General features: G+C 45.6%; 1 protein-coding gene across 2 annotated transcripts in view; it reads left to right on the top strand.

Moving 5' to 3' along the window:
* The window catches only part of LOC135908357 (uncharacterized), a 79836-nt gene that overhangs the window by 47478 nt on the left and 19022 nt on the right, over window positions 1-13336 (top strand). For both annotated transcript variants that reach the window (XM_065440120.1, XM_065440119.2), the window contains exons 4-8: window positions 266-1301; window positions 3021-3100; window positions 4968-5297; window positions 9584-12298; window positions 13020-13118. In XM_065440120.1, the coding sequence (XP_065296192.1) occupies window positions 266-1301; window positions 3021-3100; window positions 4968-5297; window positions 9584-12298; window positions 13020-13118 (4260 nt within the window). The remainder of the gene's footprint in view (window positions 1-265; window positions 1302-3020; window positions 3101-4967; window positions 5298-9583; window positions 12299-13019; window positions 13119-13336) is intronic.

The following is a 13336-nucleotide window of genomic DNA, read 5'->3' as shown; positions in this document are numbered from 1 at the left end:
TAATGTGTTCATACACATTAAATGTTTGTATGCGCTCATACACGAGCTAAGCACTTTTATAGCATGTATAAGAAAAGTCATTTGCGTATGGTGTCAAATGTCACAAGCGGTTAATAAGGCTCAAGCACGTGTATTTTACAGCAGTGCGACAAACCTATCCCGGAGCCCCCTGGAGTCTCTATTAGAACTTCTACAGAGTCGGACTCTTTCTCTCTGCTTATTTATTTCTTATTTTCAATGTTTTTTTTTTTTTTGCTTCACGCAGAACGAAGTGCCTGAAACGACCACCGGCTTGCCTCCCGGATACGTGCTCCCTGAACGTTACCGACCCAACGCATCCCGACGGCCCTCAGGCGCCGAACTGCTGACGTCGCGGATCTTGACCCTAGACCAGCCGGTCGACGGTGATCAGCTCTACCCGGGACGTCCCGGGTTTGATTCGGACCCCAACTCCCTGAATCCGCCACCACCTGGTATTCACACGGGATCTCCACCTACTGGAATTGTGCCCGTAGGTCCCGTACAGGTGACTCGTGTTCCATCACGACCTGGTGCAGCGCCGGGTCCCAGGCCTCGCCCTCACATCAACTACGTGCCTTCTAAAGACGCTTTCGGGCAGTTCGACGGTGGCCTTGCACAGAGTGGTGGGCCATATCGCCCTTCGTTTGATGGATCGTTTAGGATACCAGCTGGTTCTACCGGCGGCATATTTTCACCGTCCCAAGTGGCACCTAAAGCAGGCGTTTCCGGGCCTCAAGATCTCGGCCCATCTTCAGGTCAAGGTGGTGGGGTTGAAGACGGTAGCTCGGGGATCTCGGGTTTCGGCTCGAAGCCGGCTTTCCCCAACGCAGGCACTCCACAAGGTGCGGGACCACATCAGTTCGGACCCCACAGGCCTACTCCAAACTACCCGGGTGTCTTCCGCGGAGATTCCGGTACAGGACAGAGTGGGTCATCCGGGCCAGCCTACCAAGGCGGGGCCGGGCAGCAATATCAGCCCCCAACGCTCGGGGCTCCGCTGTTCACGCGAGTCACGCAAGGCTCTGGAAAGTTCCCTGGGCGAGTAGACTATGGTTCCCAGCCAGGATTCTCCGGACCTGTTCAACCAGGGGTTCCAGGTGCGCCCGGCGTCTTCGCGAGACCGGCTGATGGAGGAAGACCGTCTTTTGGCGGTAGAGCGCCCTTCGGAGGTCCACGTTTTGGTCCCGGTGGCAGCTTTTCGAGAGTTCCTGTAAACCAGTTTGATACCAACGAACCTGGCAATAAGCGCTTTCAGGGCCCTGCACAGCCATCGTTTGCAGGTGAGAATCTGACCCCCCCGACTTCCTATAATAATCTCCCAGTTCCTATAATGCAAAAGTGGGAGATTTTCGCGTAATAATTTCGTAATAATTTCGTCGTATGAGCATAATTTTCAGGCAATGCTTTCTTGATGACAACAATGCCGTTACCTATCTTCACATGCTAAAAGGAGTTTTCAGCGATCTGTTATGAAAGTCCCACAACATTGGCGTCCCTTTTGCTAAATTGCTGGTCGCAGAGAACACCATCATAGTGGTGGAGACTTTCATGACAAAAGTGGGACATTTTTCGCGGTGTGAGCAACACCGGTGGTTCATTTTAGCCTCGAAGTTTAAAAAACTTTCAAAGTGATTACATCATGGTAATAAGCCGTATAACGCTCCTACAAGACTGCGATGCACGTTCTGTAAAGACTTAAGCTCAGCCATACTTGCCGAGTTGTTGAGGAGCCATATTAAAATCAAGTTACATCCGAGTGGTTGAGGAGCCATATGGCTCCTCAACAACTTAGATGTAACTTGACATATGGCTCCTCAACAACTCAGATGTAACTTGATTCTAACTGCAACCCCCGGATAGAACATTCTGCCACCCTCGTATGCGGTGCCAATCCTATAAAGCTGCGCTGAGAAACCGTGGTGTTCATGTGTACGAAAGCAGGCATGGAAGACAGTCAGGCGGATGTCCTTGACGTCATTATTTCAGAACTCGATCTGAAACCTCGTCGTTCACACGGGGTGCGCACCGGATGTGCTTTGATATAGCAGGAGCTGCGGAAGCACGTGGACGATGATAACAGACGCAATAACGGTTTAATTCGTCGGCCTGCTCGTTCTGTGCGTGAAAGCCGACGCCTTGCGTGTCTCTTTAAAGGAATGTAGTACGTCACGATTTCGTGCACGCTGCTCCCCTTTTCTTTTTCTTTTTTTTACTGCACGCTGCTGGGGTGCCAGCCTAAGACTTACTATCGCGTCTTGTGCACGCGTGACGTTTGTTACGTTCCCAGCAAGGCGTAGTTCACGCTGAAAACCGAGCCATTTGCTAACGATGTCATTTATATAACATCACGTAACTAAGCGTAAGTACGAGAGCTGGAATAGAAACTTGTGCCAGCCGTAATTAATTGGCGCTAGTGCGAATTGCATGGTACAGAGGGAAGTGTTCGTCTTCATTACCAGCAAGCGTGATTATAACGCACTTATAATATTGCTGTTGTTTTTCTTACGTAAAACCGCTACACTCTTGAAGGCATATAACTTTTTAAAAGAAAGTTATCATTGAAAGAATCATAGCACCTCTTGATCAAAATTCGTTCGAAAGTTCGTGGAGGTCCTCTCCAATGTGAAGCACTACTCCTCGTTCAAGATTCTCAAGAGTGATTGTAAAAGCTGCTGACATCTCATCCTGAAAGGGATAAATTGTCATCCACATGTTCGTAGCACAAAACTACAACTCTCATGCGAACGTGGATCTCGCGTGACGAAATTCAACTAAAACCTGTTCAACGTCCGAACTTCTGGCTGTGTCTGTGTAATCGGTGGGCATAGGGCAGGGGCTGGATTGGATGAGCACCTTTTTTGCTCGTATAAATACAAGGCGTTTCCCTTCTTGTGTTCGAATGCGTGTTTCGTAACTAACTAATGCAGCGTTTCTTTTTCTTTTCCTTCTTTCTTTTTTGTCTCCCTGAAAACATCGCCCATGCTTCGTTCTCGATTCAGGTGGTCAAACGGGCAACCAAGGATCTCAACGTGGAGCAGGAGGTGTCATTGGAGCTGATGTTGATGGCGGAAACAGCGCTGTAAGCATGATCTCATTCGCATGTGGTGCGTTCGATAAGCGCAATAAAATACTTGCGTACGTTAACTAAGCAGGTAGCTCTGTTATAAGGCAGCAAATTTTACAGAGCACCTTATTATGTGCCAATACATGTGACCTGTATAAAGAGTAATGTGGGCGCATCGCAGCTCAGACAACTGAGATACGCGCCAACACTTAGGCATTTCCAACGCAATAACAAAGCAGAAAAAAAGCCAAACAAAAAAAGAAAAGTGAGGTACATTCTAGGTACAAGTACTTTGGCCTGTAAACAACTTCTAAGACTGACGGTGTTTCGGAATGTAAGGAGTTAGAATATCCGACGTACACTTATTAAGCATACTACTACGTGGTAAATGCTGCTGATTTTACACGATAGCTGAAATACAATATACGTTAGTTGGATGAATGGGTGTCCAGGAATATGTCAATTTTCAATCATAGTGTATTCAAGTGTAACATAGTCACGACATTGGTTTATCTCATAATATTGAAGAGATTACGAAGTATAGATGTAGTTTTGTAGGGAGCTGTAGGAAGCGCGTATTTTTTTAACGCTTTTTGTCTTCAGTTCCACCTGAAATCACCCAAGCACCCAAGTGCATCTTCATAAACACAAAACAGTGATTGAGAATGTATGACTGATGAAACGTTTTTGGAATAGCTAAATAAGAGCCTAACGTAATCAAAATTATAGTCTATGCAATAACCTTGACGCATCCGTCGTTTTCTTCGCGCCTGTTCTTCTGTGTGCTTTTGAAGTGCTGCAGTTCTAATGCGTGTTGAGTGTAGACAGTTCGCTAGATACAGCGAAAATAAGACGCTTCAAATGTGTCTACAGCCAGACGGCAACTATGTAGGGTCAATGTAGTTACGTATTCGCTCTGACCAGTTGTATATGTGTTTACAACCATGTAAGGATAACGGTGGTGAATTAAATTATACTGTGTCTCTTCTTGTCGTGTCGATCTCATCCAGTTGATCTGTACCTTACAAGACACGACACTGAATTGTTTTGAACCGCAGAGTGTACAGAAAACGTTTTCTAACACTTATGAAACATATTACTACATGGCAACTATTTCTGATCTTGCACAATTGCTGAAATACAATATACGTTAGTTGGATGAATGCGTGTCCAAGAAGATGTAAGTATTCAATCATAGTGTATTCAAGTGTAACATAGACGCGACATTGGTTCGTCTCACAATAGTAGAAGAGATTACGAACTATATCGCAGACGACATTCGTCTGCGATACAGTACAACTAGCATCTCATCTCGTGTGAGGAACACGTAGTGGAACTGTGGGCTTCTTCGAACGTGAACCTCAAATCTGTTTTGTTTTTGAGACTGATTTATACACACTACAGTACTACGCTTGCTCGCTAAAGCAGTATTGCAATGTCTCCGTTTTTAGTAGCACTTTTCCCATCAAGCGTTTTGTCCCGGGTTCTTGCTAAGACTCCATTTTTAGCAGCGCCTTTCCCATCATGAAACGTGCCACGAAGGCACCCAATTATTATGCCTCCTTTCTTATGTTTCAAAATTGGGAATCAACTTATACAGTTCTGTCAGTTCATTTCATGTCTCTCCACAGCCGCAGAAAGCTGTCTTGCTACAGACCGCACTTTTCTGTATTTCGGTAGTGCACCTTGTCGCAATCGTGTATTATGGGGTTCCATATCCGGCACCGTGCGCTTTACACTGCACGGCTGCAAGAGAACACAATGGGCGAGGAGATGGGCGTCTTGTAAATAATCAATGCGTGTTTTAGACGGCCCTTACTGTGCTGCCTGTCGGATAACATGAGGCAGTTAAAACATTTTCATTTCCTTTTCTTTCTATCAGGATTCAAGCAACGAGGATGGCTTCGCACCAAACGACCCTCGGAGGCCGTTCCTCTTCAGGAACGAAGACCAACGACCGGCGACTCCCTTCGGTACTTCGACTCGTGGTGGCGCTGGCCAGGAAGACGGCGCGTATGCCATCCATGCCGACAACGGAAAAATTCAGTCAATCGACTTCCGCCCGGGTAGCAGGCCCTTCCAGCCTGCGGGTCCGGGCAACCGTTTTGAGGGCAACCGGGGCAACGTACCGCGGGGACCTTTCCGGCGGCCGGGATTCGGAGGAACCCGTCGTGACGACCCATTCAGACCCTACAAGCCTCCTCCTCTTGAGGTACTGCTTTAGTTTAGTTCTGTGAGCGTAGAGCTTGAAAGACTGCCGGATGAACAAAAGGAAACACACTTTGTCTGCTGCAGTATACAACAGGACTGTGTTGAGGCTTTGAAGTATTTCGGAATAATACGGAGCAGCAACAAAGTACTCAAAATGTCATCAACGGCAATGCTTTGCAAGTGTCATATGCATGAGCAGTGAATATGTTTTTTTTTGTGTGTGTGTGTGTCGGATCATAAAATGTTTATGAACTCAGGATTCGGATTCAGGTTTATTTGAGAAGATTTCATGAGATATTACAAAGTTTACATGAACAGTAGGAGGTCCTGTGGTTCAAGAATTATGGGCAGAAGCTCCTTTCAGAATGAAAAAGGAAAATAAAACCAGCCCATTAGCGATAAAATGTTGCAAGTGTGAAAATACAAATGAGAATAACATGACATTGACAAGAAATAACAGGCTAAACAACGAGAAAGAACTATTAACGAGATAAGTCGATTTCAATTTAGTCTTAAACAATTTAATAGATTTAGCTTCTTTCACATTAGTGCCTATAGAATTCCAAGAGGTTATAGAAGAAAAAAATACTGTTTGTATACCATGAGTACTTATATTTTGCAAAAGAAGATTGTGCTTCGCGGAAAAGCTAGTATTGTTAGGACTATAACGCAAGTCAGTTGGAATAATATCTAAAGTAAGTAGGCGTTGTCAAAGTTTAAGTAATAGTATACCATGAGTCGTAGAGATATGTTTTGGGTAGGGGCATAATTTTAGGTTGACGCAAACAAATAGGAAGAAACGATGACAGCCAAGACCCGTAAGTAAGGATTTGAACTGTTTGTTTTTCTCATTTATATAATGGCCAAGTGTGATTAAAACACGAATTTCCGTAATATATAATACTAATAATTAACGTGGCTGTGCACAAGAGCACAATATAACACGGTGAGGGTGTACGCCATGAAAAATGACCTAGCTTTGAGAAGGGCTCCTATCTCAAAGGAAGCCTTTCTAACTGATGTAGCATGATCGTGAAGTTTTAAGTGAGAGTCGACAATGACACCCAAAAACAGTGTATTGGAACGGATTGAAAACAATACCAAAAAACGAGAAAGAAAACAATATTTTCGACCGGAACGATAACGTAACCCAAACATTATTTATTATTTTGTTTCGGAGGGAAACCGAAAGATTTTTTATCGGGTTTCGGTTCAAGGGGAAATATAATAATTATGGGGTTTTACGTGCCAAAACCACTTTCTGATTATGAAGCACGCCGTAGTGGAGGACTCCGGAAATTTTGACCACCTGGGGTTCTTTAACGTGCACCTAAATCTAAGTACACGGGTGTTTTCGCGTTTTGCCCCCATAGAAATGCGGCCGCCGGGGCCGGGATTCGATCCCGCGACCTCGTGCTCAGCAGCCCAACGCCATAGCCACTGAGCAACCACGGCGGGTTCAAGGGGAAAGTCGGTAATCCGAAACAACCGATATGGTCACGCAACGTCAGCGTTAGCGCGCACCTCAGGCAGGCATAGCGCGAGTGATGGCTGGTCGAGCGCTCCACTAATCTAAACTTGCCGCTCGGTGCACTAGCAGAACGACACCGTAGCGAAACCCAGAGCTGGCACGCTGAATATCTTATTGTTTCGTTTTCTACGGGTACAACGTTTTGTAACCGAAATTTCATCATTAGTTTAAAGTTCGTTTTATGGAAGCAACGCTCTCGCATTTCGGCGCGTACGCTCGATGACGTGCTGCTTCTGAGATCATGCTCTGTGCTTTGACTCAACGCACTGAGCATGATCTCAGAGCTCGTAATTCGCCTATTGAGAAAAAAATATATACTATATTTTTATCGTTACTTTGCTTCTAAAAATTTCTCATGCGAAACAGAACCATTACGAACCGTTGCGGATCATCTCTTTTTTTGGTTGCGGAGTAGAACCGGAACTGAACTTTATTTTAGTGGAGCGAAACTAACGAGAGAACGAAAAACATTTCGCTCCAACACCCTGCCTAAAAATAATTATTGTCCCTGTATTCGTATTTATTCTTCATTTACGTGATGCATCTCAGTGACGTCTATTTTTATTTTTCAGGAAATGGAAGGTTCTACAGCTACTATTAGAAGCATTTATATACACCTAATTTTACGCAATCCATTGATGGAGCGAAATCAGGTTTTTTTTGCAAGTGTGACATAATTGTTGTGATGAAAGAGTGCCACAAAAGAATTGTAGTGTCGCCGGAATAAAGAATACACGAATAATGCAATAGACGAGGTGGCAGATCACTTAAGCACAATAAAAATAATCAAGGACCCAGGATCGAACCTTGGCACATCCCTTTGTTAAGAGGAAGCTTCAGCTCGGGCCCAACTCCGACGCGGCCTATTCGAATACATGTAAAACGCAGAAACGTTTTCCTGAGATAACCCATCGACCGACTTTAATGAAACTCGTTGCATTTGAAAGGAAAAGTTAAATTCTAGTGACCGTTGCAAGCGGAATTTCCATTTAGGACCTGAATTTTGTTAAAAATATTTTCAAATATTCGACCGTTTGGAAAAAATAGAAGGACGAAGTTTCCAAATTCATAGCTCTGCATCAACAACAGATATCGCGGTTCTGTAAACGGTATCCAGTAGATCATTCAAAGCGGACAAATCGGATATGTCATTTTACATCTTACGTGAATTTGTTACGTTGGTTACAAAGGTTCTGCAAAAGTTGTATTTGCATGTTACTAAATTTTTTATGTTCATGTGCGTATTAGATGCAATTCACATTTTTTTTCCTTTTTCGTTGTTGAGTTACAATGTTGTAAAGTTGATAGTTTCGTTTTCTGAAATTTTTCGATTTTTGCCGATTTGTACTAAAAAATTCACAACCTAACTCAAAATTCGAAACCAGGAGTCACTAGATTTTATGTTTTTCTTTTCAATGCAACAAACCTCGTCAAATTTGGTGCAGTGGTTGACGAGAAAAATGAATTCTCCTTTTACATATATTTAGATAGGAGCACTCGAGCTAAAGCTTCCTCTTGACAGCTGCAGCATGGGAGGTGAAGTTCTTAACAAATACTACTTGGGGCCTGTTATATAGAAAGCTTGTTAGTGACGTGAGGCTTGAAGGCTGTTATACCACGCCACTCAAACTACCAAAATAGAATGTTACGGTCAATGCACTGAAAATCTTTTGAAAAGTCAATAAAAAGTAAACCAAAAATATTACCATTGTCAATGCAGCATTTAGCTTTATCAATAAAACAAGCATTCGCTAAATCCGTTGAAAGACCCGGCCTAAATCCAAGCTGATTAGGTGTTCGTAAGTTAACCTTTTTTAGGTACCCTGAAAGCGTGACATCAAGTAGTTTTTCAATTACGTTAACCATGAACGATAGCACAGAAATCGGTCTGTAATTGCCCATGTTATTTAAGTGGCCTTGTTTAAGTATGGAGCACAGGAATTAACTTTGCGGCTTGAAACCTTTTTAGAGAATATGCCTGTTTAAAAAAAATACGATTGAAAATGCAACTTAAGACTGGGGAAATAATAAAGATACCAATTTTAATACGTTTGCTGTGGATATTGCCAAGCCGTGGGTTAGTTGGTTTTGAGTTCGAAATAACAGGCTTAATTTCCTCTGAGAAGGTTGGAAAAGAATAGATATATTCATAACTAAAAGAAAAATGAGAAAAATGGGCAATAGCTTTAGACTATCCAGTATTAGAAACGAAATTCCTACTGCAGGAACTAGCAACGTGCAATGGGGCACTTCAAGAGATGCTGCTCAAAATAGACTTCACAGTATTGAGGATCAGAGGCATTGAGAAGTTGGGGAAGTAGTCGTCACTCTTTTTTCGTGTCGTTACCACATAGTTTCAGTTGAAATTTATGATAATCGCAGTTCATGAAATTCATAATAATCAGGGTGTTTGCTTGAGTCTATTTGATGTACAATAACGTAATGTTTCCATACGAATGGCTAGGAAACTAAAAAATACCTTGAAAATTTCTTGTTCCAACATAAATGTATCATGCTGTCTACCTCACAGATAACTTTGTTTCTTATGATAGAAGTTGATAGCTCAATTGCAATAATGCTGTAAGTGCGTCAGAAAAGCCTGAAAACGCAGCGAGATATTAGGCCTCATTCAAGACGTATTGGAAGCAACAGATCTTTGTAGCAGTGCCTTTGTGAGTACACCATTCGCTGTTGCGTAGAAGCATTGAGAAGTTCAAAAGTCACTACCTACAAATAGCTGTATTTCTTTCACGCAGAGCGGCCACAGGGAGCCCGTCTTCGTGCCACAGAGCTTTTCTGGATCAGGCAGCCCTACTACTTCATTTGATGGCAGGGACCCACAGCGCATCGATGGTTTCAAGTCTCCGCAGCAGACCCCAGGCTTCGGCGGGTCGAACTCTCCTGGTGGTTTCTCCGGCAACTACCCGTACCGCAACACATTTTCTTCCGGTGGTCGGCAGCCTCCATCCGGACAGCAAGACCGGTATTCTGGAATGCCGCAACAGCCTTTCTCTCCATTCGCACATGGAAGGCCCGTGCCACCCGTACCCGCTGTAGCCAATGTGGCCAACATGCCCAACCCTCGGAACCATTTCGCTAATCGGCTGTTCGATCGCACTCCTGCCGGAACCCGGGGCCGACCGGTTGGACATCCTCCCGGACTTAACCCTCCGTCTTTAGTTAGCATGGAAGTCGTCAGTTACGGCCCACAGGGTCCGCAAGTTCACCAATTCAACGGTAGTGCATTGCCCGGCACGTTAGCACCTCCGGAAAACCAGCAGTTTGGTGACCCGTTTAGACCGACGGGATTTCCCGGCAGCCCTCAGAGCATACCGTTTCTGGCTAACAGGCGTGTGCCTCGGCCCCCGTTGCCAAGCAGAGGTAACGCGAACCGTGTCTTGTACAGTGAATCGCCCCAGCAGGCGACTTTTCCGAGAAGACTAGGCGCACCAAAGGGCAACGAAGAAGACTTCGGTGGCGCTTTCGAAGGTTTGATCAGAGACGAGCGTCCAGACCTTTTGGAGCTGAAGCGAAAGCAGAAGCCGTCTGGTTCTGCATCATCACAGCCTGGAGGCAACCTTGACTTCCTGGACGATCTGCTACCGTTTTACGAGAAAGACTTAGACATTGCGAATAAAGCTAACGACGCCGCAGATGGAGTAGACAAAAAACCAGTAATTCACCAACCGATAGTGCCGGAGCATCGAGATTTACTTTGCGATGACGATGACCCAATATTCTCGGACCCAAGACAACCATCTCCTGACGGTCTTGTGAGAAGACCTGAATGTATAAAGACGCGCACACAGGAAGGTGGTAGTTCCAGTGAAGGAGCGGAACCTGATAAAAGAAAGGTTGAAGCGCCAGTGAACGATGATGAAGAATTTTTGAATTACAGGAATCCGTTTTCCGGAGTTCTCCCATCTCCTGACCGTAGCGGTCCAGAAAAGGTTGACAAGGACAGCAAGGAATTCCAACGCCCATTCCTAGACAAAGACAAGAAAGTTATTCCAGTGCTAATTGATCAAAATCGACCTGCTACAGGCGTACTGGATGGAACCATCGGAGTCAACAAAAACGGACTTGGCCCTAGTACTGGTGAATCTGACATTCCGGAAAGGTCTGCTCCTGAACTCGGTGCTGGCAGCCCCGTTGAAGGAAGACGAGCATTGGACAACAATGGAGTCTTTCGAACGGGCTTTGGAGCGTTTCCCGGTTCTTTCAATGAGCAATTCGGTCCTCGTGGTCCCAGTCCCGTGCAAGGCTTCGGTGGGCCAGGCACCGGCAAAGGTAGTCCATTTCCCACGCGACCTCAAGACGGGAACTTCCTGAGGTTTCCAAATGGTCCGAACCGCGGCATAAACGATTTGAGAAATGCTCAAGACCCTTTCAATCGAAACTTTGGACAACCCTTTGGACAACAACCTTTCCAACCAACACTGCCGCAGCAAACGCTACGATTTGGACAAAGATTGAGTGGTGTGAGAAATCCAAATTCCCTCGTTCCTTCTCAACGACCACCGAGAGTACAAACTCGGATACAGCAACAACCAGAAAGCCGGATTGTTTTTCCCCCACCACCACTACACCGAAAAGCCGTACTTTCTCCTCCAGATGGTGCAGACAGCCCCGGGAACTCATTTAATGGTCGGGTGCCCTTTAGTTCCCCTCAGAATCAAGGCGCGTCTCGCATAGGACAACCAACAGTCGGATTCGTCCAACCCCGTGCCGGAGGGCTGGGAAATGTCGGAGCCGCACCGCCACAATTTGGTTTCGTCGACTCTAGGCGGTTTCAATTAGGTGCAGGAAAAGGGCCTGGGAAAGACGTCGCCTCGGGAAGGGAGGACGCGGGCCCTGACGTGGCTACCGAGCCGAAGTTTGTAAACGATAACAGCCCACCGCCAGCATCGTTCACCTTTTCAGACGCTAAGAAGTCGCCCCTAGTTCCTAGTCGCCCGCCACTGAGCGCTGGAAGAAGAAAAACCATCAAGGGTTCACCCGACGACGCAGGCAAGCAAGGACAAGGTCAAGTTGAGCCGGAAACGCCTGTGAGTGCACCAGGACCGGAGACCGCTAACCTATTGCGAAAGCCACTCCTTGAGGGCAATGCACGCGTCCCCGAGGAACTGGAAAGGAGAGCACCGAATGCCGTGCCAGGACCTTTTAATTTCGTAGACAGGCGCATCCCATTGGACATTGCTCGGCAGGGGGTCATCCAGCGTAGACCAGAGGTTTTCGATTCAGGGCGTGAGCCCGATAGTCGACCTGCGCGAGTGGAAGGACTCGCTCTGCAAGGTGTTCCTGTAGACGGCAACTTGAATAGTGGCCGGCAAAGCGGTTTCCTCGGGGCGCCGAAAGATAGAACGAGACAGCTTTTGCCGACGAGCCGGCCGACTGGTGTTGCAAATGGAGCTGACGAAGGCCCAGCGGTCCTAATCCCTCGAAGGGGTCCTGTGCGTCAGCCAGTTCGGGTGAGCACCTTTTGTTTAATTCACTGTTCTACGAGCCTAATACCCAGCCTTCTCGCTGCATAAACCGTTAAATTCTTGATATAGTGCAGTCGTAGTATGTTATCAGCATGCCTATTCATGCGGGGCATAATATTTGACTTTGCGGAAATTATTGTACCCTCATACAAATACGAGTTTACTTCTCTATCTCAAGTGCATTTCTCGATAGAAAAAGGAAATGCTAGATGGCAGCCTAAAAGAACCTCTAAAGTGCTGTGTGACTTTTTGTGAATGTCGTCACGTTATTCTACGCATTTTAACAGCAGGGTATCACGATATTTTTTTTGTAATGTATACCTGATTTTATTTTGTAGACGTGCTTTGCTTGTCTGTTATATCTTTATGTCCACATGTTTTAACGCAGTACTACCTCACTAATTCCTATCCTCGCCCGTGCTGTCACGCCCAGCTAGGTGGGCGGCGGGCAGCACTGCTTAACCAGGACCTCGCGACTCAAGATTCATGCGCGATAAGTTAGCCGAATTGACAGTCATATCGAATCTCAATCGCTAAACGCTCTCTCAGGCTGCATCTACGCTTTAGGCGCAGTGGACGATTTGGTCCAAATGATAGCCACTATATATTCGTCAACGGGACTGTGTGTCCAGCTTTGTATTCGAGTGAGTTCGCTTTATGATACAGTGACGTACAAATTAACTCCAACAACGTTTCAATTTTCCAGACTACCCAGCCCATTCTTCTGAATGTAGAGAGGGTGCCGCTTGGAAGAACTGCCGTCGCTGACCAACTGATAGCTGACAAGAACCCACAAGATATTCAGGTATAATACCCTCGATTTTGGGCCGGTTACAATATTGAGCACGGTAGCATCGACTACAAAGCGGCTACATAAGTCTGAAGCAAGAAGAGCCTGCCTCCGGCTTAGAAACTCTTGGAAAGGTTTTTTTACAAACTCCTTGCAGCTACCTTGGGCAGATGTTTTTAAGATATGGAGCTGAAAGTAATGGTATATACCAAGGAACGTTCGGTATGCCGCTA

The sequence above is a fragment of the Dermacentor albipictus genome, chromosome 5, assembly GCF_038994185.2.
Source record: "Dermacentor albipictus isolate Rhodes 1998 colony chromosome 5, USDA_Dalb.pri_finalv2, whole genome shotgun sequence".
Lineage (NCBI taxonomy): Eukaryota > Metazoa > Arthropoda > Arachnida > Ixodida > Ixodidae > Dermacentor > Dermacentor albipictus.
This window is presented reverse-complemented; position numbering and strand designations above follow the sequence as displayed.